The following is a 25,251-nucleotide window of genomic DNA, read 5'->3' on the forward strand; positions in this document are numbered from 1 at the left end:
AAAAAAAAATTTTTTTTTAGTATAAAATAGATTTAATTTGAATCTCAGGTCAGGAAGACAGAGTTTAGTCAACTTTAAAATAAGGAAATGATTTTATTTGCATTCTTTTGCAGTTTTATTAAGATATAACTGACATTATTTGCATGTTTTATATCACATAATTAGTTGTACTTAACCTTTTTAAGTACTTTTAAAAGGAGTATTCAATTTTGATGCCTCGTCTATGTATAATTTTTGTAGTTATGAGAAAATGGATGGTTATGTGAGAAAACATGATAGTTATATGAGAAAAAATATAATTATAGGAGAACATAGAATTATGCTGTAATTGTTTCATTAACTAGTGTTCAATAAGAATCTGAAATGAGAATCTGTGAAGTCATTAAGAAACATTTTAAATTCTGTGTATTAAGTTTTAAATATTTATAGTCTACTTTTCTTCTGTTAGTGCAAGTCAAAACTGACAATATGAACAACATAGAAGAGGCATCAAAATTGAATACTGCTTTTAAAAGTACTTAAAAAGGATAACTACAACTAATTATGTGACATAAAACATGCAAACAACCGGAGAAGTCATGGTATAGTGTAAAAGTTGTGTCAAACATAGGAGCACAGGCATCGGGGTTAGTTTGCATGGATTCAAATTCCAACTCTGCCTTAATGCTTGTTCAGTTGGGCTTCTTGAAGCAGAGCTTCAGGGTTGCTTCGGGATGTTGTTTCCTGTCTTGAGTACCAGATGTATACTGGCCACTAAATATTTTTTTTAAATTAATGACAGTGAAGACAATACAGGAGAAAATCTAGGTGATGGTGGGTATGATGATGACTTCATAGGTGCAACACCAACACAAGTGAGCCATAATGTAAACTATGAACTTGAGAGATCTGCACCAGGAACTGGGAATGGTGAGCAAATATGTATTTCTTATTATATCACAATATCGCAAAAGGCCTGTCACCTCCAGTTTGGGTTAATTAGGGATAGCTTCTCACTGAAGAGCTTTGCTTGAGTAGATTTATTGGAGAGACTGCAATCGGATTTAATTGTGATAGTCTGTCTACCGCAAGAGACAAGTTGAAGATGAAGTTGGTTTCAGGGTGGGAAGGCTGACAAATTGCGTCTTAGTAATACAACAAGATAATTTTAGAGATGGAAGAAGTAATTTTGGTACATGCCCATAGTTTGACCAAAGAGAGGGTTAAGTGACTCATCTGAGATCTCCTAGTTGCTGGTGATCTGGGCCTGTTAGTGAAACTTCCATTCTTCATTTCCTGTTTCTGTTGCTAATAGAAGTTAGTTAAGTGTCACAAGGGCCACACTGTTTCTCTGCTTCTTGGTTGTCTTTCAGTAAATTACTTTTCTGAGGCTCAGTTTTCTCAGTGTAAATTGGAGAGGATTAAATGAAAAAGACTTTTGAGATACTTGGGATATACTGGGCAGAAATTCATGTGAATGTTGATTTCTTACTACCTCCTTAATACCTAGACTGCTGGGATAAAATAACTAACCTTTTATATCAGTGACCCTCCTTTCAATCAGTGTATATATGGCTGTCATTTTCTGGGATTATTTTACTTTCCTGCATGTGTACCTTCCCTCGTTGCCTGTTATTTACCAGATTAATTTGTGACTTCCAGCTCATTCTACCATTTTCACTTTTTCTTCTGTTAGTTCCATATGTACACCTTTTCCTCCAGCCAGTTGTACTATTTGATGTTCCTTGTATATTACTTGCAGTTTGCTTTACATTCATTTTAGGATACTGCACTGAAGTGGCTAAGTTCTGTTTGCCCCCCCCCCCCCCAGATCCATTCTCTACCCTTCTCCACCTTGCTGTGTGTCCATGCCCCCCCCCCCCCCCGATCTGTGTGATTGCGTCAGTAGGATCCTTGCTACCTGGCGCCTAGTTGGATTTCTCCAGTTAGAGGTTGAAAGTGTGGCTGAAGTGTGAGATAGGAGGGTTCACTCCCCTCTCTCACTCCCTGTTTGCTCATCCTGAATGGGTTGCTTCCCTAACCTGAATCTCACAGCTCCTGTCAGGGGACCCTCTCTATTCTTCTGTTTCTCCAGGCTCCTCTCCTTTGCCTTTTCAAGCCTGGGGTGGAAACAGCACCCCCTTGTTGCTGGCCTGGGGCTACTGCATTGTCTCTTGGTTTTCCTAACCTTGCCAAACTTCAGTAAATAGTCCCGTTATTAAAATCTCTTCAATTATGCAGTGTGCCATCTGCTTTGCTGGGTTCCTTATTGATAAATGCTCCATGGAGAAGAAGTTCTGCCCAGAAGGGCCAGGTGGAATATGGCCTGACCAGAGGGTTTTGCGTTGTCTTGTTTCCACATTTGATTCCTGTTGGGCTTTCTTCATATGTCTTCCTTGAAGGAGGCTTGGACATACAGCCTCTGCTGCAGCCTGTTTGCATTCTTATGTTATACCAAGTAACGTAATGTATTAATAAGATATATTGGTGATAAAAACATTGGTATAATTTACAATAAAACCATCAAAACATATTCCATTTGTATCTGTCTTGGTTGGAGCAAAATGGAAAATTTAAGTTTTTCTGAATGAGTTCTTATTCTTTCACTAGTGGCCTGAATATTCCATCCATTTATAGCATTTGTTTTTAGGAGAGACCCTATTATAATGACTTTAGGATTTTTTTTTTATCATCTTGATAATTCAAGATTTGTAACTAAATCCAAGGAAAGAAGTATAGTGTTGAAAGATTTTACAGTTATTTCTTTATTTTAAAAATACTCATATATCCCTTAGTCTTGGTTTCTATGGTCATTAACCCCCCCCCCTTTTTTTTTAGTCCTAAGTAAAATCTCTGAAGGGAATATAAATTGGGCTATTTATTCTGATATATGTACATGAAGTCCTTTAAACAAACAAAAAAAACCTTAAAAATTTTTTTTTGTCTTTGTAAGACAGTCTAAGCAGATAAGTAAGACCAATGGTTGGTCTTACTTACATTGTGTATTGAAAATAGAAAAATGTTTTTGCTATTAAATCCTATTCTTCTCTAGTCAGTCTCTAATAAAGGAGGCCTCTGCTGTTTTAATATGTTAGCTGGTATTTCATTTTGTCTAATTCCAAATGCCTGCAGTGTTGTTAATTCAAGGCTTTCCCAATATGGTACAATTTGCATGTTCGATTGATTTTTCATTTCCCCTAACTTCTCAGTAATTGATGTGATCTTGGATTAGGCTGACCTAAATTCCCAAGATACTTCACCAAATAGCTCTTTGTTATTTAATGCATTGCTATTAATCTTCACTCTGTCAGAATTGTACTTTGCATTTGATACTAATTTAGAATATAAACTCTATAAATTGAGACTGTGAGGCGCAACTGTATCAAGTGTGGTTTTATTAGTGTTAATGACTTTAGTGACCTCCCTACGAAGTCCAGTAGTGATTTACTTGAGGATGTTTCCGAACTTAATAAGTAAGTGAATAGAGCTTAGATATGTAGCATTGTTCACCTGGACACTGTTGGACCACAGAAACACATCTGCTTTTTCAGTATTTGCTTTTCAATAAAATAATTATATTGATTTTCAAAATATGGTTTGAAAGGGTGCTCTTACACGTCCTCTCATCATCTGTAATCTTTTATCTGTTACTGTGGTCTAAATATCATGGAAAAAGTTATGCATTGGTTTTACACATTGGAAACGCTTCCCAGTCTCACTAGTGTAGAGCAGTGATAACTTCTGCTTCCCCATAACTAAACGGGCCAGAAATTTATTGCTGTTATTTAGCTTTTTACAATGAGCCTGTTTTAAGTTTATGTACCGGATTAATACGGGATGACAGTTTGGTAAACACTGCATGTTGCCACCTTCTTAAATGTGGCACTTTATGCCCTGTTCAGTCCCCTTTCCTGTCTTCTCCCTCTGGTTCCTCCAAATAACCGTAGTCCTCTAGCTTTACATGTCCCCTGTACTTTTTATATACATTATTTCTAGAACAACTTTCTTTTTATTCATTGTATCTCTTCCAGATAGCATTTTTCAAATCATAATAGCCTTACAAATGAGAACAGAGTTCTTCATGATCCCATATAGCAAAGTTCTACCATGTGACTTTAAGTTGGTTTTTCACATCAATTTAGTCTGTAATGGCTGGTTTGGAATTACAGTTGCAAAGGACTGTTTATTAGACAAACCACTGTGTCATGTCTTGTCTGTATTTCTATAATTTTGTAACTTTATTAGCTAAATTATCATTCCTGTTTCTAGCCACAGAAATGCTCAGCAGTCCCGGTATTAATTTATTTGCCACAAAATAGCCAATAGATGCTCTTGAAAGAGTGTTCTTTAAATATTGTAAATAGTCATGTTAAGTAACTTTAAGTTTGTCTAATATTTTTCTGTCTCAAAGCTTTGAAAACTCAGATAAGTGCTGAAGTGTGTTCCCAGGTGAATTCTGCTGTGTTGGCTTCAGAATTGTGTTACATGTTTTAGTTTGTTTGAAATTTAATTACACTGCTTTTGTGTGTTCAGCACTTACATTTCCTTTTCTGTTCAAAGATGTGTTATCTTACGGTTTGCAACCACCTTTTATTATTAATGGAATTTACTGATATGAAGACTTGGGTATTTCATCAATTTTGATTTTTTTGTTGTTGTTCCTGGGTAGAAGTGGGGAGGGTGCATAGTGCTGAATAGTTTGTTAGGTTGATGATCCAGTTGTAGTTTTCACACAACACTGTTAAAGTGGTTCACTGGATTTGATTGTTCAGAACAAGGAAAGGAAATTACTTAAGTCTGAACCTCTCACGACCTAGCCCTGTGTTAGTGATCCCACTGATCTGTTTGGTAAAGTAGCCCCATCCTTCCTTGTTTGAATATTAATGAGGACTTGCCCACTGTGAAAATTGGGCTTGCATGTTAATTCTTTGCAAATCTTGATTTGATATTGCCTTGACAGATGGCACGCAAGTGAGACTATAAGTATTGTTGAGTTCTCTAAAAGTGCATTCTTGTAGTCTAGACTTCTGTGAAAATTGTTACTGTTAAAACAGTCTATCGGGTTTAAACATTAATCATGTCTATATATTAATAATTTTATTTCAGGTTTTTGATACTCTTCAGATACAAGATTCTAGTTTCTATGCACTCTAATAGGATTTATTTAGTAAAAAATGCCACATGGAGCAATTAATCTTGTTTTGAGGCTCTCGTAGGAAACATGAAAGTAGAATTTTTTAAAGACTTCAGTATGCTTAAGTTCTTCCTTTCTTGTAACTTTCTTCTTAGAGAATTGGCATGTGGTTCAGTGCTGTTATACTCTGCATGCATCTATGTGTTTTATTATATATCTGGAAGAGTTTTCCTCTTCATTTAAAGAATCTACTATTTTTGTTTAGTAAAATGTAGTGAGAATAGTTGGGACTATAAACTTAGAGAAAATAATCTTAGCAGCTTTGTTACATTTTTAAAATAGAGGATGAAGTTGTAGGTTGATTGTGGTATTTTCAGTTCAGCTATTCTTATTTAACACAATAGTAAATTGTATTGTATGGATAATTCTTCTTTAGTACTTTATAGCTGAGTTCAATAAAAATAGTGGGTTCTTGAGTACTTTATAGTTGGGTTCCTTAAAAATAAAGTGGAAACCAGGTCCTGTTAGGAGTGTACTATCTAAAATTGCAATAGCAAAATAAAATAGGCATAAAAATTATGATCATTTTTGAAAAAAATACTGAAATGCAAATACATTATTGCCAGTAAAATCCTATATTATATCACAGCCAAGTGAAAAAACTAGCAACATAGAGCAATTTGATGGCTCAGATGTAACTAGATGAGAAATTTAAATCTGATTTTCTCTTTTTCTTGAAAATGTTGACTATTTGAAGAATTTACTTAAACGACTTGTAGGATGTCATTTGTTAGGTGTTGCCATTGACCTTTCCTTAGAAAACCTAATGTTGTTAGCAGTTGATACGCTGAAAGAATGCTCAGTTGATACTAAAGCTTTGTATCTTAACGTTCTGAGATGCGTGTCTTTTACAAGTTCATTCTGTAGCACTCTACAAAGAATGCAGCAGATATGTAGCAGTTACTTCTGAGACTTGGAGAATAAATACGAATTTCATACACTTCTTACTTTGAGGGTGGGGGAAACTCATTTGCAGAATCTCCAGTTAGGATATCAAAGATGGATGGATTTTTAAAAGTAGAAGTTTATCAGTACTACCGTTTTATAATGAAGTGTACATTTTATTGAGTAATAAAGGAATAGTAATTGAAATGTCTTTATAAAAGATGGTTTCTAACACATTAAACCTTTATGGTTACTCTGAAAATTCAAGTGTACCATTTCTTTAAGCTGCACAGAAGGCTGACTGTGATGGGTAAAAATCGTGGACTGAGAATATGGGGAGCTGTGTTGAAATACTACTTGGTTCTACGGCTGACTGTCATGTTTAACAACCCACCCAACCTCACTGATTTTCCGTTTCCTGGTTTGTGAATTGTATGACATGGAAGGTCCTTTCAGCTCTGAAATTCTAGGAGTGTTGGAATCTGCAAAATAAAAGTGAGTTTCAGAGCCTGTCATTAGAATGAGATGTTGACATTTTGGACAGTGATCTCTAGCAAAAGTTATTATAATGTGACTAGTTTTTTCTCAACACCCTAATCTCCATGTGCCAGATTTTACTTTTTCTTTCTTGGTGCCTCCCTACTTACAAAATGAAGTTGAAGATGTTGGTGACATACCATGCAGTTTTCCTTCATATGTCTCTGTATTCTCCAGTGAGGAGGGTCTTGAATAAAGCACAGTTCTCAGACTCCTTTGCCTTTACTCCACCCCGTGGTAATGCTGCCCTGGGTGCTGATTTGATAGGCAGCGTACTTCCCAGTGTTGCATAAGAATTTGGTGCTTCTCTGAAGCAATTTTCATTTTTACCCTGGAGCGTGCTTGAGACAGGCAGTTTTCGTCTTGGTTGGTGACTGAGATTGCTGGGGGGCAGTGATTCTCAAGGGTGTTTGCTGGGAGAGGATTCCTAGCCAGGGTGGGGAAATGGCAGGGTGGTTTACCAGACCCTGGGGGTTGGAGATTCTGCCATGTGGCCCCTCACCTAGAATCACTGCATTGTGAGCCCCTGTTACAGCAGTACGGATCGTATCACTCGTATGTCCTGGGGGTGGTAACACAGCCACGGCTCTCCAGGTGCTTAGACTTACCCAGGATCATCCTGGGACACTGCTTACACCTTCTTTCTCCTCCCTCATGTTCGAGAAATTGGAGCAGAATGCAAGTGAGTAATTTAATAGGGGTGACCTTGAATCTACTTTACCTTATATATTTAAAAAATCATTCGCAAATCTGATTACCATTATCAATGCAATTATTTGTGACCTATTTCCTAGCCCTCCAGAGGTTTAAAAATAAATGGGATCTGACTTTAACTTGGAGTGTTGGAAAGTTTAAAAAATCTCCTTGCCATCTTGCTTTGAGAAACTTCATTAGCACTATAGGTCTTGATAGGATTACAGTTGCATTAATTATAGTAGCATCTGTAATTAACTTCTGTCTCGCTCTTCGTAGCTTACCCTTTCGTGTACATTAATTCATTTGTACTCCGCAGGAACCCTGGCATTGCTGATTACACAGCTAGGCAGCCATGCCCTGTAATTTGAAACCTAGTCTTCTAATCTCAAATTCTTTGCTTGCTGTTAAGCTGCTTACCTTGAATGCAGGAAAGTAAGAAAGTGAGACCCTGTATTGTTACCTCCATCCCCCGTGCCTGTTGACTAAAGTCACGGCTCACCCATTTCTAGTTCCCTGAAATATGAAATATCCTGACTTACACATTTTCTTCCTGCACATTTCTTGTTTCCTCCTGCATCTCTTTTTCCCTCTCCTCCTTCTCAGTTTTACTTCCTGTTTTATTTCATGCCCACAGGAAAAAAAAATTCTTTGTAAGTTGTTAATAAAGATTTGTTTTATTTTTAGAAATTCTGAAAAGAATATTTTAGTCTTACTGTGCTATACTAGTGCTTAATTTAGGAAAGGAGTGAGTAAAAGTGTTCCTTAACCATAAGCAAACCAGTAAAAAGGTAATTTAACCAATACAAAGCTAAAGAGATTCTGCAGAGAATGTTGTGTGTTTTTTAAGGGTAATTTTGGAAGGTTTTGAAGTGAAACAGACTTTATACAGGTTTTTACTGTCATGATTAGGTCAAGAAAATCCATAGTTTTTCCAGGATATCCCTGGGTTTTTAAATTCTAGTTTTGTGTTTAGGCCAGGTAAGCACTGAAGCTGTAACAGGGAAGATTTCAGTGTAGATAACTTTGAGTCTTTAACATTTCATATTCAGCATTAATTATAACTTCTTAAAATCAAGTTTTAAAAATAGTATTTGACCAGCCTTTTGATGAGAATAAGAAGGCATCTCAAGCTCACATAATTTCCACCTCATAAACTATGTTTAGAAACATTTGATTTTGAAGGTGTGGGTTTTTTTTTTTTCCCCACAGTGGGCCTTCTTGAGGTCAAATCTTTTTTTTTTTTTAAATTGAGTTATAGTCAGTTTACAATGTTGTGTCAAATTCCAGTGTAGAGCACAGTTTTTCAGTTATACATGAACATACATATATTCATTGTCACATTTTTTTTCGCTGTGAGCTACCACAAGATCTTGTATATATTTCCCTGTGCTAATAAAATCTTTTCAGTGGAATCTGGTTTTAACGATAAGTGGTTTTAAGAAGTGGAAAATGACCAGCAAGCAGGAATTGTAGCAAAGAACTATGCTTGCTGTGTTAGTAGTATTGTGTCCAAGTGTCCGGTGAAACCTAGATTGTCGTGTTCATAAATTGTATCTTGCTCAGCCTCCCACACTGTAGTGTCACCTCTCTTTGAAGCCTTTCCTCATCTTTTCTGGGAAAGTTGACCACTCTCTCATGGTGTCTCACTGTCCCTAGAAACACTAATCAGACCATCTCTGACACTTCATCCCAGTTGTTTGTTCACAAGTTTGTTTTCCTCAACACCTTAAATCTCTTTAAATCAGTGTGGTAACTCAAGACAGAATAGATTTTGTGTGTGTGTGGGGGGGTGTATTTGGAGAGTCATTATGTTGTATTTAAATATTGATAAAATAATATTTCATACATACTTCATTTTTTAAGCTCATCTATAGGATGTTGGAGCTTTTGAGTTACGCATTTGCATTGTTGTATTGTGTTGTGATATAAAATGTACATCTTCTTTTTCTTTACATTTCTACAGTTAGTTCATTGTCCCCATGTCTATAAAGGGCAGTGATAATGGCTGTCACAAGGGGTGGAGGAGCAAGAGTGTGAATTTAAAGCCAGGACGTAAGCACCAGATGCCCTCTTCCCTGACTTCTCTTTTAGATTGCCTTTCTGCTGCCCACAGCCCAGGTGTGTGTACCTCTGTTTGGAGATGGATAGACAGGCATTTTTAAGATCTATAGATGGGACAGCTCTCCATCTCTCTCTGCTTCCCACCTCTCCTCTGTCACACTTTATAATGACTTGAATAACAGCAGGAGGAACTTGACATATTCATTCATGATGGGAGGTAGGAATTTGAGCTTCAGTTTCTAAAAGTTAAATGTGACTCACAAGTTCCTTGTTCTTGTATTTTACTGTTCTCATTTTCTGGGAGCTTGAATGCCAGCTATTGTAAGGACTGTTATCTCTGCTTCCGTCACCTGGTGCAGTTTAATGTTGGGAATACAGTTTGGAGTCTGAGTGGTGATTAAGCTCTTGCACTGCTGCCATGGATGCTTTACTTACCGACATTGCAGCACTGAGTAGCTTTATTGGTGGAAACATTAAAGCCTTGAGGCTACTGAAATTTAGAATTCAGGAGATCCTATTGTAGCAAGACAGCCAATGAACTGAGTTCTTTTAAGGGTCAGTTCTTATGTGGAGTTACTGACAGGGGAGTGCTTTGACTGTTGAATGCTTTGACGTACACTTTGATATTTTAAAATACTACTTTTTATTGAACTGTAGTTGATTTACAGTGTTAGTTTCAGGTGTACAGCAAAGCGATTCAGTTATACATATACATATGTATACACATATGTTTTCAGAATCTTTTCCTTTATTGATTATTACAAGGTATTGAATATAGTTTCCTGTGCTTTATAGTAGGTCCCTGTTTTTTGTTCATTTTATATATAGTAGGGTGTACAATTGATTTAGATCGTGAAAAATAAGTTGGCACCACACAAATCTCCTCTTACTATTATAAAAGGTATATTTGCTTGCAAAAGATGTAATTAAATCTAAAATTAAATGTTTCTGGTAATTGGCTTCCAGAAGGTGTCTTCATTAATGTAAGAAGACATCTTGCTTATGAGGATTATTCCTTATGTGTATTCTTTGTTTAGTATGATTACCAATACTGCTGTGCAAATAGAAGAAAAAATTGCCTCAGAACATTCCATTCCAACGTGTTTTCATCCTTTTATCTTCTATAGTTCTGGATCATGCATACATTTCAGATCATTTTAATTATAGTGTAGATACTTTTTATTGTGCAGCAAGAGTTTTTTTTTTAACATTTGTTTTATTGAGTAATAGTCATTTCAGCAAGAGTTTTGTTATTAAATAATCCTCAAACTTTTGGGAGATTTAAATTTTGTAGTATGACCTTATCTTAGCTTTCTCTCTAAGCCCTGCTGGTAACTTCAGTACCTTAGAAGGCTCTTACAACATCTTGATTCACACCTTGAATTCTGTCTTTTTGGACAGTTTATTCTTATCATTCTGCTCTTACTTTAATATCTTTTTCTAGGTGTCATTGTTCAATAAACATTTGAACTCTTCATACTTGCTGAAATCTTAGTAGCTAAAATTGACGCTTGCATTGTGGTCATTTTGTCTTTTTGAGTCAGTTCTAGGATTTCGCATAAAGTTTTCCCACCTAGGCATGTGACACAGCTGCTTCTTTGATTTGACCCAACTTCTTTGTTTTAATTTGCTTTCTTCTTTCAAAATGAAAATATTTAGAGGGGAAGTTACTTACGAGTGAGTATTAGAGAATGCTTGCTTTCTTGAGAGGAACCTGTGTATGAGGAATGCCATTGAATGGAGTAGAGAGAAACTTGGCTGAATTTTTGGTTTTCTTTGTAATTAAGTAGTTAAAACGCCTGTGAAGGATATGTCAAGGAACAACTCCAAGCATTTTGTAGAAAAACTGAGTAAATTAGCATCACTTTCTAATGTTCTGAAACAGTATTCAAATTGATGTGACTAAATTTACTTAAGTGAAAATTAATGTCTGCAGTGCAATTTACTCTTCTTTTTTTTTTCTTTTTGCTTGAATTTTCTGCCAGTCTTCTCTCACCCTCTGCCCCCAGTATCGTGTTGAATTGCTTTACTAGGCAGTTTTCCAGCAGGCCGACCCAGAGTTGAGGTCTTGTGAATGTCTGTTAATAGGACTGAATTTGTGTGAAGTGAGCAGTTAGTAAGAGATGGAAAAAAAACCTTGGCCTGAGGCCTCTGGTGGTGGTGGAGGTGGGTGGTCACATATTAAGGAAGTAGTGAATGGCCTTTAAAATTACGTGGGATGAATGAAGTATTGAAGGACGGTCTGGCTGTTTATAGAGCCTTTAGAAGAAAAAGAAATTAAAGGGAAGAGAAATAAACAATTGGCGTCCAAGTTGCTGAATTACTGTTGCTTCTGTAATGTGTCATGATATTCTAAAGCTAATTTGTACAACCCATTTTAGCTTTGAGAACCAGAGGGGGAAGGATTGGTTTCTATGTAGACATATAATTTAATTAATATATATTTTGTAGGTGGGCCTTTTTTCGTCACCCAATTTATATATACATACAATTTAAAAAATATATACGTATATGCTTATATTCCAGAGGTTGGTTCTTTTTGCTTGTGAATGACCATTCTAATTGGCTTTCTGACATGTTGACAGACTAGGCTTTCTATTATGTTTGGGTGGGATGTTTTTCCTCAGCTCAAATAATATTCAACACAATTGGCACTGTGGGATTTGGAAAAGATTTTTGCTCTTAAAGATCATAAACAACATTGAATATTGATTCAATGAATATAGCAATTATTGTATAAAAACATGCCTTTTTCCATAGAGGTTGTTCAGTATTGTGAATTCACAAATGTGCATATAATAGTGAACTATATAAAGCAAACTAGCTTTTGGTTCAATATTTTGTAATATACAGTAATTTTAGCTAATAAAATGGTTAGTAACATTCTTTAGTGGATTAGAACACATGTAAAAACCAGCACGGAGTCAGGGGTTTGTAACTGATTTATAAATAACTGCTGAAAGCCTCAGGCTTAAAATTAAATTTGGTTTTAACAGGACTGAATTTTATGTGACACTTGTAACAACGTAGAAAGATGTTTATTAAAGATGGTTAAGAAACCCACTGAGACATATTTGACCATTATTTAGAGGAGATGAAATGTGAATTTACATTGAAAATGGGAAAGATTAAAGATCTTGGATGTAGAACATTTGGTTACGTCCCGTTCTATGAATAGAGCACTCTTATTTTTTCGGCCTTGTATTAAAATCACATATCTCTATTTCAATCACTAACGTCTTTGTTGCCGTCTTCTCAGTGGTCTCATGTTATTACCAGTTGATCTGGTCACACGAAGCATTGTCGTTCCCATCTGTTCCTTTTGTTACTTCCTCCTTTAATTTCTTATTCCATGGGATTGAAATGATGTAAAAACTGGTATTTTCAGTCTTCTTTTCTTTCCAACTCTGTTGTCCTAATTTCTTCCTCCTTTTCTCTTCAGTCTAGCCACACGGGGTGATGAAGTTTGCACTGTCACAAAATAAATAGGCCCTCGTTGAGCAGCCATTGTTTTTCCATCGCAGCACAAGGCATCAGTGGCTACCTGAGGGGGCTGAACAGAGAAGTGGTGTGTTAGTGTCTAATGGTGCTCCTTGCTTCTTGGTCCCTTCATAAGTAGAGCATGTTCATTTTCAGTATAAATCAGCTCCAGAGTTTTTCTTTTTCCCTTTCACATGTTGCCCTCAGCTTATATCCTGTTCCTGAGTCCTCATTTCTTCTCCTTTTCCTCCCAAAGACGTACCTTCTTTAAGACATCTCCTTCAGTTTTATTCTTTATTCGGTCAAATAGCAATTGGTTTTAGATGGTCATAATACTGATAACTGCATACATAATGGGTAATGATTTGGAGTAAATGTTTTTATTCCATGGTCCATAGATTTAAGGGGTTAATTCAAAGCAGCAATTTTGTTTGTAAAAGGGTTTTTAAAAGAGATGGTATATAACAAAAGTTTTATTCTGCTAGTCTGCTTTTTAAAAAAATAGTTGTTATGTGGTTGAATTTCCTTCCTTTTATCTTTGGCCAGATATAATGAGAGACTTTTCTGTTACTTCCTATATTGTTTTTAGTGTAGTACATTTTTTCAATTAAAAAAACCAGACTATTGTTAGGTCTGCCCTGCCTCTCTTTAATGAATCATTGGATTGGAAAATAACTCATTATATCATCGGGCAGAGATACGTTCCTTTATTTGCATGTAGATGGTGAAGATGAATAATTTATCAGATGTTATTAGTACAGGCTGCATATTACTGAAGTCTCAGCAGGATATAATGAAATTTGTCTCAGGCTAGTATGAAAATAGCATGCCTTTGCACAGTCATTACTGAACTTTTGGCATCTCTTAGAGAACAGTTATGTTATCATGACAATCTTGCTCACCTCTTCATTAACTGGACTTGTGATGGAGGAGTTCAGCTTATCTCGAAAATCTGTGAAATCTGGTATGCCAAATGCTTGCTTTGGTCTAGCTATGTTTCTCCATCAGAGCAAGAATTTTCAGAATGAATGAAGTACTTAAAGTTTCTTATTAAAGCGATTAGTGCAAAAAGGCTATGACTGATGGTTTTGTTTCTCTTGGTCCTGAAAAGCTGTCTGTACAGGAGATGTTTAACCAATGTATCTCTGTGAAATGAAGGGTGGTGAAACATACATATGATTGCTTAGAATCTTAAATCTCTACTAAGTAGGTATTTGAAGTTATTTTAAATAATTGCTTTTAAAAAGTGGGTTTTGACTTGCTTGGGGTACAGTTGTGTGAGAAGGTCAACAAATCTCCTCGCAGGCAACAATAAAGCTGGACAGATGGTCAAAAACCAGTCATCCTGGCACTCTGGAAATTGACTAAAAGCAGTCAGCAAACTGAGAAGTGTTTATTTGTGAAAATAGCTGAGCTTTGGGTGAGAACAGTGTGAGTTGTGGTGTTTGTGCCTGGGGCTACTCCCATTTTCCTTCCTCAGCTCTGTGGGCAAGGTTGTTCAACCAGGGTAGAGCAGGCTGTGAGACGCGGTGGCCTCACCGCTGCTCCCATGGAGGCTCATTTGATTTGGAGAATTGTTAGTTAACGTAGAGATTTTTATGGCAAGTGACCAGGAGTGGTGGGTTGGGAGAGTAGGAGCTGGAGTGTCTCTGGCTCAACCCACTTGAAGTTGTAGGCTTTTTTGGCACAAGTAATAGACAGCCAGACCAGCAACAGGTTTAGCAGGACTTCTGGAAGGTTAGTCAGAGAGAGGATGCTTGATAAGTCTTTGAAAACTGTATGTTGCCTGGAGGTTGTGCACATGCACAGCAGGGACTGGAGTGGGCCCAGGCCACCTGCACTTACTCGCCTGCTAGAGGCTGCACGCACATCCTGAGAAGGTGGGAGGACCTGAGCAAGCCCAGGAGAAAGTAAAAGATGGGGCAGACTTGAAAAGGCCCTAACCTTGGATGCTCTCAGTTCAAAAATAGATCCATCAGCACACAGTAGGAATCTTACTGGCTTAAGGTGTTTAAGTCCCTGGCTTAACAAAAAGCTATTCAGATGCATAATTGACTGCTGGGAAGTTATGCTTGGGAGGGAAAAAAGACAAACTCAAAAGGGAGATCAATGACTATTCATTGTGGACAGGCTTAGACTTAATAGACACAGACATAGATTTAATAGATTTAGCCAGGTAAGTACTAAACAAAGACAGCAGTAACCTTTGGGGGATAAACCTGAATTGAGAGTTTCTATAATATATTACCTAAAATTTCCAGTATTCAATGAAATATTGTGATACATACAAAGAAACTGAGTATAACCATATTTTGGGGAAAAAAAGCAGGATAGATTGTGAGTTGCCAGAATTGTTGGTTTAGCAGACAAAGACTTCAAAGAACTAAGTGAAACCATGTCAGAAGCATGTAAGGAAAGGATGGTGACAGTGACTTGAATACAGAATCACAAAAAGACAGAAATTATAAAAAAAGAATCCGTAGGAGATCTGGAGTTGCAAAGCACAGTAACTGAAATGAAACATTCGTTAAATGCTCAACTGCTGGTTTGAGACGGCTGAAGGGAAAAGTGCAGTAAATCTGTGGCTAGACCAAGAGAAATTATCCAACTAGGACAGAACATTGAAAAGGGCCTCCGAGGCCTCTGGGACAACATCTGGCGCACCAGCAAGTGCGCCATGGGAGTCGCAGGAAGAAGGTGCAGTAAACAGCAGCAACTACAACAGCAGCCTTGACCAGCGCTGCGTGAAAGCGTCCCAAACTCGGTGAAGACCATTACTTTTGGATCCAAAAACCTAATGAATCCCATGTAGGAAAATCGTAGAGATCTTCGATTAAGTGGATAACGCTTAACAGTGTTAGGGAGAGCAGTTTGCTTTACTCAGTCTGCTGATTCAAATGTCAGTCTCATCCAGAAACACCATCACAGACACACCAAAATAATGTGTAGCTGAATGTCTGGGCACCCTGTGGCACAGTCAAGTTTACACATAAAATTAGGCATCATGATATTTTACTAAACAGGAATCTAGTTGGCTTATAATCACATGAAAAAGTGCTCAATACTATTAGTTGTTATGGAATGCATATTCAATCATACGACAATGATAAACCCATTAGAATAGCTGTTGTCAGAAGTTACAGTATGTGGTCTTGGTGATGATGTGAGGAAATGCAAACCCTCATACATTGCTGGTAGGATGTAAAATGGTAGCACTACTTCAGAAACACAGTTGTTTCTTATAAAGTTAAATATAAGTTTAACACATGACCCAGCGAATCTGTTGCCAGGAAGCCATCCAAGAGAAATGAACACATATGTCCGCATGGAGACCTATATTCAGATGTTCGTAAAAGCATTATTATGATAGATATTAATTGGAAACAATCTAGATGTTCATTAGCTGGTTGACAGATTAACAAAATGCAACATATTTGGTGTGGGAGCAGGGACAGACTATGAATAAGCTTAAGGGAATTTGGGGAGGTGATGGAAATGTTCTAAAACTGGGTTATAATGATTGTACACCTGTTTAAGTTTGTTTAAAATCATTGAATTATATACTTACAGTACATGAGTTGAATAGGAAGTACCTCAGTAAAGTTATTAAAGTGATATGTGTGTAAGAGCAAGTGGCAAAGTAAATGAGGAAAATAATTGGGGAATTTGAAGGGGATGGGGCTCTTTGTACTATTCTTCCACCTTTTCTACAGCTCTGCAGTTAATTCAGGATTTTCGTGAATCTTAGAAGTGGTTTGATTTTCTTCTGTAATGTTTTAAAAAAAAATAAGTTTAAAAACTTTGTTCTTAAAAATCCAACCCTGAGGTGTCATTTTCTCTCAGCCTTTTTGTTCTTCTTTGATTGACAGTTTGCTTTGAGCAGGTAACCTGCTTTTGCCGTTGGCCTGCAGGCCCAGTGCCCAGGTGAACCCTTCCTGCTTCATATGCGTATCTGGTCCATGCTAGGGAGCATTCCTAGCTGGTGGAATGACATTCTGAGGATCTGTGTCTGTTTCTCTCAACTGTGTAGCAAGAATGTGCAAATATTATAAACGAAGTATTTCTGACTGTAGGACTCGAACACAGCTGCTTTTCCCTTTGGTAGTATGTCTTAGGTTCAGTGATCACATCTTCTCTCAGTTGTTTTTATTTATTTTCGTAAAAGAAAAAGTTAAATGTAAATATTAACACATTTTTTGGAAAGCGATAAATTAAAGTGAAGTTATGTGACTCATGCTAATGTATATTTATATGCTTTAATTGAAGGTCACTCCGTGAGACTGCTGGGTCAGAAAAAGGATAATGGAAAACGGCTGGGGGGAGCACGATTAGATTTGCCAAAGATTCGAAAGAATCCGCTGATAGAGATCATTTCCATCAATACTGGGTAAGCTTCTCTCTAACTTACCCTTTCATATAGTCCATGAATTCTGCTTTTCTTCCTGGCCATGTGACAGAAAAGTAGTTGAACGTTTCTGTGGGAAAGAAAAATCAGAAAGCTCTGAAGCTCATGAATATCGTTCCCTATGAGATGTTCCTTTTATGCAGTTACACTTAGATTTGCAGCAAAGGTTAAATCTTTAACATTATTCTACTTTCTCCTTTTTGGTGATAAACATGGATTTTATTTGCTATGCCTTTGGTTAAAATCTTTTTAAGAAGAGTATTTCATTCTGTGAAATGGTTAATACACCCATCATTTTTGACTGTTTTTTTCAATAGTAAATGTTGTCCAAGATCCTAACTATGTTTTGATGATAAACTATCTGAAATGCATATTTTAAAATGTTACTTTTATAAGCCTGAAACTGAAAATAAGCTTTATGACTGAATTATCATGTACTCTTAATTGCCATGTTAGTCTGAAGTTCTGCCTGACTGCAGCGCTTGGTGTAATTAGTCATACTTGGTTTTATTTGCATTTATTGAATTTAGTTCCTTTCAATTATGGCTCCATCTGAAAAGTTACTTACTTCACACTTTAGTCTAGATCATCATAGTCTGGAAGTTTGATGAGCCAAGGCCTTCTACTCCTTAAACCTCAGGGAGTCCCCTCTGTTCATGCAGCTGCCTTACATTTCGCACAGATTTAAAGCCTTCGTGCCCCTTTTTTATTTTATCTTCCTTCCCTCTTTGTAAAAATTGCTCTCCTTCTGCCCTGTCCTTTCTTCTTGCTGTTTCCCACTGAGATCAGGTGAACATCTCTTTCCTGCTCTGGCATCTTTCTGCCTCTCTCCAAGCCAGGGCCTTCCCCTCCCCCTGTGCGCCTGTGGCTGAGCTGTTGCTGTTCCCCTTTTCTCCTGTCTCACTGCCTTCTGGGCGAGCCTTCACGCTGCCGTCAGAGACTGGGGACAGTTGAAGAAGACATTTGCTTTTCCCCTAAAAGCCCTTGGGGACTTTCAGTTGACTTGGTGAACTTGTCCAGGACCAACGTCTGGCCTTCAATGTTGAAGATTCAGAAACCTGGACCCATTAGGCTCAGAGACTAGTGAGTGAGTCAGAATTGAATAGTGAGATGTGGAGTTGTCACACTGACTGACAAATCTGATACACTCTCTTGAGCCTGAGCCAGGTCATACATGTCGGGCTGTTGGCTGGTCCCTCTGTCTCTGTTTCTCTTCTCCTTCCTTCACATACTGCATTGTTGTTGACTCCTGAATTCCTGTAGAAAACTGCAGCGTCCCTGCATTTCCTCTCCTCCCTATTGGCCTCATTTTCCTCGCTAATATTCCTCACTGTTGAAACAGACATAGGTCCATTTATGTTGTAACTGCCCACCTCCCCTCACTGGCATGTAGTAAGCTCCATGAGTGTAGGGAAATGACTCTCTTGTTTTGCATTGTATCCTTAGTACACAGAAAAATGTACACAGTAGGGATTTAATAAATGTTCACTTAGTGATTGAATCAAATCATTGGGTTATGTAATTTGAAAGTTTAATGGGATCACGTTAAACTCTCATCACAGTACAGATTGCCTTGCCGGATTGGACGGTAATACTTGGAGTTTGGCTAAGCACACTTTCTCTTGAACAGTGTCTTTTGAAGAGCCACGTCAAAATGTTTCTGAGATTCTTTTTTTTTTTTTTTAATGCAGGACTGATCAACTCCTTTTTGGATGGGCACATTCCTTTAAGTATGTTAATAGTATGTTAATATTTTAGGGCCTGTCAAACTCTATTATATGAGAATCCACCATGTTAGGATCAAGGTGACTTTGCAGCTACTTTCGAGCTATTGAATGTCAGTTTTCAAAGATGCTTTATTTTTCCAGCCTTTGTACTTCTCCATTTTGTCACTCTACACCCACACTCCACTATTCAGACAAACTGAACTACTTGAAGTTCTCAGGCTCAGATCAAGGTCCTTCTCTGTCTCAACCACAGGCCTCTCTGCGTGCCGTAAGGGTCCCCTTGCGTCTTAACGTTTCTCCACTCACTTGGGGGGTAATCCTGCCTGACACAGGTGTGTGCCCCATTCTTTGGCTGGCTACTTGTTCCTGCCCCATCCCTCCTTCCCATGTGCATTTACAAACTTCCCTATTTACTTGATTATCTCAGAACGTGTAGTTTATATTTTCCACTAAGTTGTAAGCTTTGTTGTTTCTGAAAGTACTTTAAAGCTATGACTGATTTATTTTGCCATACATTTCTCAAAATTTGCCTTTGGTAGCCATTTTAAATGGACTTTAAATTTAAAAAGCATGAGGCTAAAAATTTTCACGTGCATTTGAATTTTTCTCCTCTTAAAATGAGGCTCTAGACTTTTTAAAAGCTCACTGGATATTTCCTTTCACTCTCATCCTCTCACATCTTTCATTTTACAGTGAAGAATTGCCCCTTAGTGAGTCAATGAACAAGTATTCTTTTGCTATGAAGAGAATTCAGTCCATTCCATAGCTCGTTGAGATAAGAGTTTCTGAACTTCTCTGACTACTGATCATTTTCCTGAATTCGCTGGAGCCTTATCACTTGTTCTCAGATGAAAGTATCTCCATGAGTGTTGGTTGGCAATATCACTCTTAACATCTTTACCTTGGATTTTATTTTTTTAATTGCCTGCAGAGCTCATTGTTTTTTTCATTTACGTTTAAATGTTTTAAAAGAGTTCTACTGATAGTTTTCTTTTGAATGAAAAGTATCATCCCCGTCAAAATCTTTCAACTTTTCAGTTTTATCTCTTTCAAATGAAATATGGATATATATGTTTCATATAAATTTTTTGTTTATCATTTAGGAAAAGGATCCCATTTTCAGCAAATCTTATTACATGTATTGGTAAATTATCTAAGTTACTGTTAAACTATACAAAATTGTTATGCTTTTTTGAAAAATTTGCATCCTTTTTTCTTGAAGTATAGTCAGTATACAATTTTATGTCAGTTTCTGGTATATAGCATACTGTTTCAGTCGTACCTATACATACATATATTTGTTTTCATATTCCTTTTGATTATAGGTTACTGTAAGATATTGAATTTACTTCCCTGTGCTCTACAGTAGAAACTTGTTTATCTATTTTATTTATTTATTATTCATATTTTATTTTATTATTGAAGTACAGCCAGTTTACAGTGTGTCAGTTTCTGGCGTACAGCATGTTTCAGTCATACATATTCATACATAGATTCGTTTTCATACTCTTTTTCATTATAGGTTATTACAAGATATTGAATATAGTTCCCTGTGCTGTACAGAAGAAACTTACTGTTTATCTATTTTATATATAGTAGTTAGTATCTGCAAATCTCAAACTCCCAGTTTATCCCTTCCCAGCCCCCTTGCCTCCTGATAACCATAGGTTTGTTCTCTATGTCTGTGAGTCTGTTTCTGTTTTTTAGATAAGTTCAGTAGTGTCTTTGTTTTTCTTTTTTTAGATTCCACATATGAGCGATCTCATATGGTATTTTTCTTTCTCTTTCTGGCTTACTTCACTTAGAATAACAATCTCCAGGTCCATCTGTGTTGCTGCAAATGGCATTATTTTAATCTTTTTATGGCTGAGTAGTATTCCATTGTATAAATATAATCACAGCCTCTTTATCCAATCCTCTGTTAATGGACATTTAGGTTGTTTCCATGTCTTGGCTATTGTAAATAGTGCTTCTGTGAACATTGGGGTGCATATATCTTTTTGAATTACAATTTTCTCCAGGTAAATGCCCAGGAGTGGAATTGCTGGATCATATGGTAACTGTATTTTTAGTTTTTTGAAGAACCTCCCTACTGTCATCCATAATGGCTGTACCAATTTACATTCCCACCAGCAGTGTAAGAGGGTTCCTTTTTCTCCACACCCTCTCCAGCATTTATTATTTGTAGACTTTTTAATGATGGTGATACCTCATTGTAGTTTTGATTTGCATTTCTCTATTAATTAGCAACGTTGAGCATCTTTTCATGTCCTTGTTGGCTAAAAGTTGTTATGCTTTGTTACAGTTCTAACTTAAATTTAAAAGGAATATATTATTCTCTTTAGCCAAGGGAGAAGTTGAAAATTTCTGGTCATGCTAGGTTGTGGATGAGCTAAGAGGACCACTTATTTGATCAAGGGTATGTAAGAGTACCTTTACTTCTTAAATAACATTTATCTTTTCTCTTTATACTCTGTCTTAATTTTATGTTCAAGTATTCATCTTACTTATTATGCTTATTGTATTGGATATTATAAATTTGGTCCACTTGGTGCCTTGTTACAATTTACGCTGTTCATGTTTTTTGTTAGCCACCATTTGTCTAATATACGTCTTATGTCTGGACTATCTCTGTGGGTTAAGACTCCCTGTAGACATGAATAGGCACTTATTTTTCTAGTGGGAGGATAAGACAGCTATATGGACATGACTCTCAAATACAGTCGAGAATGAGGTTAATTGTTGCTAGTGTATCTCAAGTGCTTAATGTGTGCCAGACACAATTCTGGTAATTGTATATATTTTCCTGTATTTAATCCTCACAACTGCTTCATGAGATTTTTTAATAGATGAGGAAACTAAGTTATAGAGAGGCTAAGTGACTTCATGTTGTCCTCCAGCTAGTAAATGACTGAGCAAGTAGTATCTTGTGTGGTCGACAGGGAGGGGTCTGGTGGGAGCAGGATAATCTTTGCATTATAGTGACATTTGAAATGAAATTTCAGCATCTGTAGATCACTCATGTTTCTTGCTCATGTTTCCTGTAGCAGCTCAGCCAGGAAGGAATGAGAGCTTGATTGGTAGTTTTGGAAATATAGAAGCAAGGGTGGCAGAACTGTGTAATGGTTAAGAAGATGGACTTTGGCATTCTCCAATGGATTTATTTGTAACCAGGGACTTGGTAGTTGCAGAGATTGGTTGGAGATAGAAATACAAGGCCAAAAAGAAGTCTTAGTTAGTGGAGGGGTGAGAGTGGAGGTCACTGAAGGTGATCAGTGCCTGTGTGTAGGAAATAGGAGGAGACAGAGGAATTATCTGTGAAATAGAATTAGTCAGAGGTGAAGGTTTTATGCATATGCAATGTAATAAGTATCCATTACTTAACATTTCTTAAGGAGAAATAATGCTTGGATAGGTGAACCATTTCGGAAGAGTGGGAAAACTGGAAACGTTGTTGGAAACTAGTAGGGATTGCCACAGGAGGATTACTCTTTGGAGGAGTTCGACTATTAAGTAAAAGAGGTGGTCTTTAGGGAATAGATTTTTCTGTCTGAGCTTATTTTGAGGCTGAGGAGTAAAGATTAGAACTCCATTGAAAGAAGAAACTGTTTAAACAGGATTATATACATAGTTAGAAAGTGTTGGAAAGAAAGAGATACTTCTATGCTTCCTTAGAGATAGAAGTAAAGGATGTAAGTTTAAGGTTTCTTAAAGGTCTTGACTGATGTAATTTAGAGAAAGCCATTTGGTTCCTCCACGCGGTCAGGCAGAACCGAGGGTGCGGTGCTCTGTGCCCTGTCCCTTTATGTCTGGGTTGATGTACTGTAGCCTCTTTGATGCCACTGACTTGAGATACAGGCAGTTTTCCATCAGAACATCCCCTGCCTTCTGGGATTTGTCAATTCTCTTCTTCCCCCTTTTCCTCTGTTTGGTGGTGGTGTTCACTTGGTATTCTAACCTATGTATTTTCTATAAACTGGAAGCTATATCTAATCTGAGATTCTCATTAAATATTTGGCCAGAAATAATCTAGTTTCTGATGTAAAGATAGGAAATTTAAAGATTCACGCCAGATTGTTTAATCTTTTTCATTAAATTGGTAGAGTAAGGTCGTAGTTCTAAAGGACAGCAGAGTAGGAAATCTGTGGACATTGATGTAGAAAAATATCAACCAAGTGCTGTGGTCAGTGTAATAGGGAGTCAACATGTGCATTAAAGAAAGGAGCGAGCTGTTGAAAAGCGCAGTTTCTGTCAGGGGACCCCATTTGTGTGACTGCCTTATTTTTTCTAGGAGGGAGAATGGAGTGTGGAGACAGACAGAAGGTAATGTAGGGGACAAAATGTAAAATATCAGAAATTGGCCATAAAGAAAATCTGTGCTTTATTTTGCCTTCTCTGTCACTATTAAAGTAATCATTTTTGACAATCCCTTGGCAGTTTTCGTTCTTCCAGAGCCAAGAGTTGGATGCTGCTTAGCAGTTCTGATACAAGTTATATCATTTTTCAGATACTGCTATCACATTATCCCTAGTTTGAAGGGATAATCCTCCCCTGGGCTAAACACATCTTAGAAAATATTGTCTGACCCTGTAATGCTTTACCGGTACTTTCTCTTTTAAAATTTATCTTGTCTTTCTTGTTACTTGCCATCTGTCAGACATAAAATAATGGTATACAGGAGCCTTTAAGGGGAATCTAATTTTCATTGAGATTGCATACTTGAATTTATTATCACTTTTTAAAGTATCTGTTACTTTTTCCCCCTTGTAACATCTTAGCTTGGGGAAAACAAACTCACTCAGATGTTTTAAGATTTTTTTCTGTAATGTCCAGAATTTATCAGTCTCTATTCCAGTGCTAGGTGAATGAATGAAATAACAAGAATGCAAATTGGTTTCATAGAAGGTGCAGTTGTTTTCAGAGAAATATAGTTACTACTAATAACATGTTGTTATCTTTGTGGTCCTGATGATTAAAATATAAAATAGTTACTAACTAAACATAATCAAAATACATTGGAAAATGTAATTTTTATTTGCCTACCACACTACCAGGTATTGTGTTAGATACTATGACATATACAAAAACAAAGATTTCCCAAGTCAATGGGTAACTAACATAGACTGAAATAATCGAGAACATGCAGCTGTAAGCAGAGTTAATTATCGCTCCTGTATAGGGATGATTTGGGTCTTACTCTGTTCCGTACTCTGGGGAATGCTTTTGGGTCCCAGCATGACACTCTGCTAGAGGTGAGGGTGCACAGCAGTGCCTCCATAGGCCTCCGAGTTTAAGAGGTGTGAGATACACAGATACCCTCTTACCGCCCCTCTGTGAGATGCAGTGTCAGCCACACAGTAAAAAGGTTGATGAGCCTGGAATGTGGCACCAGCCTCTTGCAGAGAAGACGGTAGAGTTCATGGCACACTGTGGAGAGCTCGGCGACTGGGGATTGGAGTCATAGACACTGTTACTCTCTAGCTGCGTGACTCAGAGAAACTGGGTAACCTCTAAGAGCCGATCTCTTTTTTAACGTGGACACATGCTACCTACCATATATGTAGCCTGGCATTATGGGCATTTTAGTAAGTGTTTTCCTTAGGATTGCTCCATCAGCCTTCTCCAAGGCCACTTCTCCCCTTCCTTCCTCTTCATCCTGTGTACTCTGGGCAGGAGAGGTACTGGTACTGGAACATAAAGTCAGGAGTTTATCTGATTCATCAACAGCTCCTCAATCTCCTGTTTCACTGGTTCAGTTTTAGGTGAATGTTTGACAAATAAACTTGCTCACAATATTTACTTTGAAAGTATTTTAGCATTTCGGTAACAGCGGTGTTACTTGAATGCAGAAAAAGCTTTCCAGCTGAGCTGGAATAGAATTCTCTTTACTTCTCTCTCAATATAGATGATTGTTTTGTGGAGAAAATATGTTAATTTGGACCATGAATGAAGCGGAACTTATCTCAAACAATTAAATGTGTGAAATTGAAGTGTTTATGGCAGTTTTGAACTTGTCACATTTTTACTTTTATTCCAGAACTAGTTGTCTTGAAATTTGTGGCTTTTTTTTTGATATCTTTAATGAAATCCCCAAATACCTATTTTCTTTTAAATACTGTAAAAATAAAATTTTAATGTAATCTATTTTTAGTGTATATATACACTGTATTTGGGAAAGATCATTCATAAGAACAGTTGATGGCACTGTTGGTTCATACCTGTGAAGTGATTATCATCAAGTTGCAGAACTTTCAAATGCTAGTTTAATGAATGCCTTTAAATGAGTG

The 25,251-nt window shown here is 37.1% G+C and overlaps 1 protein-coding gene across 6 annotated transcripts in view; it reads left to right on the top strand.

The window, feature by feature from the left end:
* CDKAL1 (CDK5 regulatory subunit associated protein 1 like 1) overlaps positions 1-25,251 on the top strand; it is a 538,667-nt gene that overhangs the window by 170,659 nt on the left and 342,757 nt on the right. For all 6 annotated transcript variants that reach the window (XM_010980113.3, XM_010980118.3, XM_010980114.3 and 3 more), the window contains one exon: positions 17,099-17,219. In XM_010980113.3, the coding sequence (XP_010978415.3) occupies positions 17,099-17,219 (121 nt within the window). The remainder of the gene's footprint in view (positions 1-17,098; positions 17,220-25,251) is intronic.

Source organism: Camelus dromedarius, chromosome 19 (assembly GCF_036321535.1).
Source record: "Camelus dromedarius isolate mCamDro1 chromosome 19, mCamDro1.pat, whole genome shotgun sequence".
Classification (NCBI taxonomy): Eukaryota; Metazoa; Chordata; class Mammalia; order Artiodactyla; family Camelidae; genus Camelus; species Camelus dromedarius.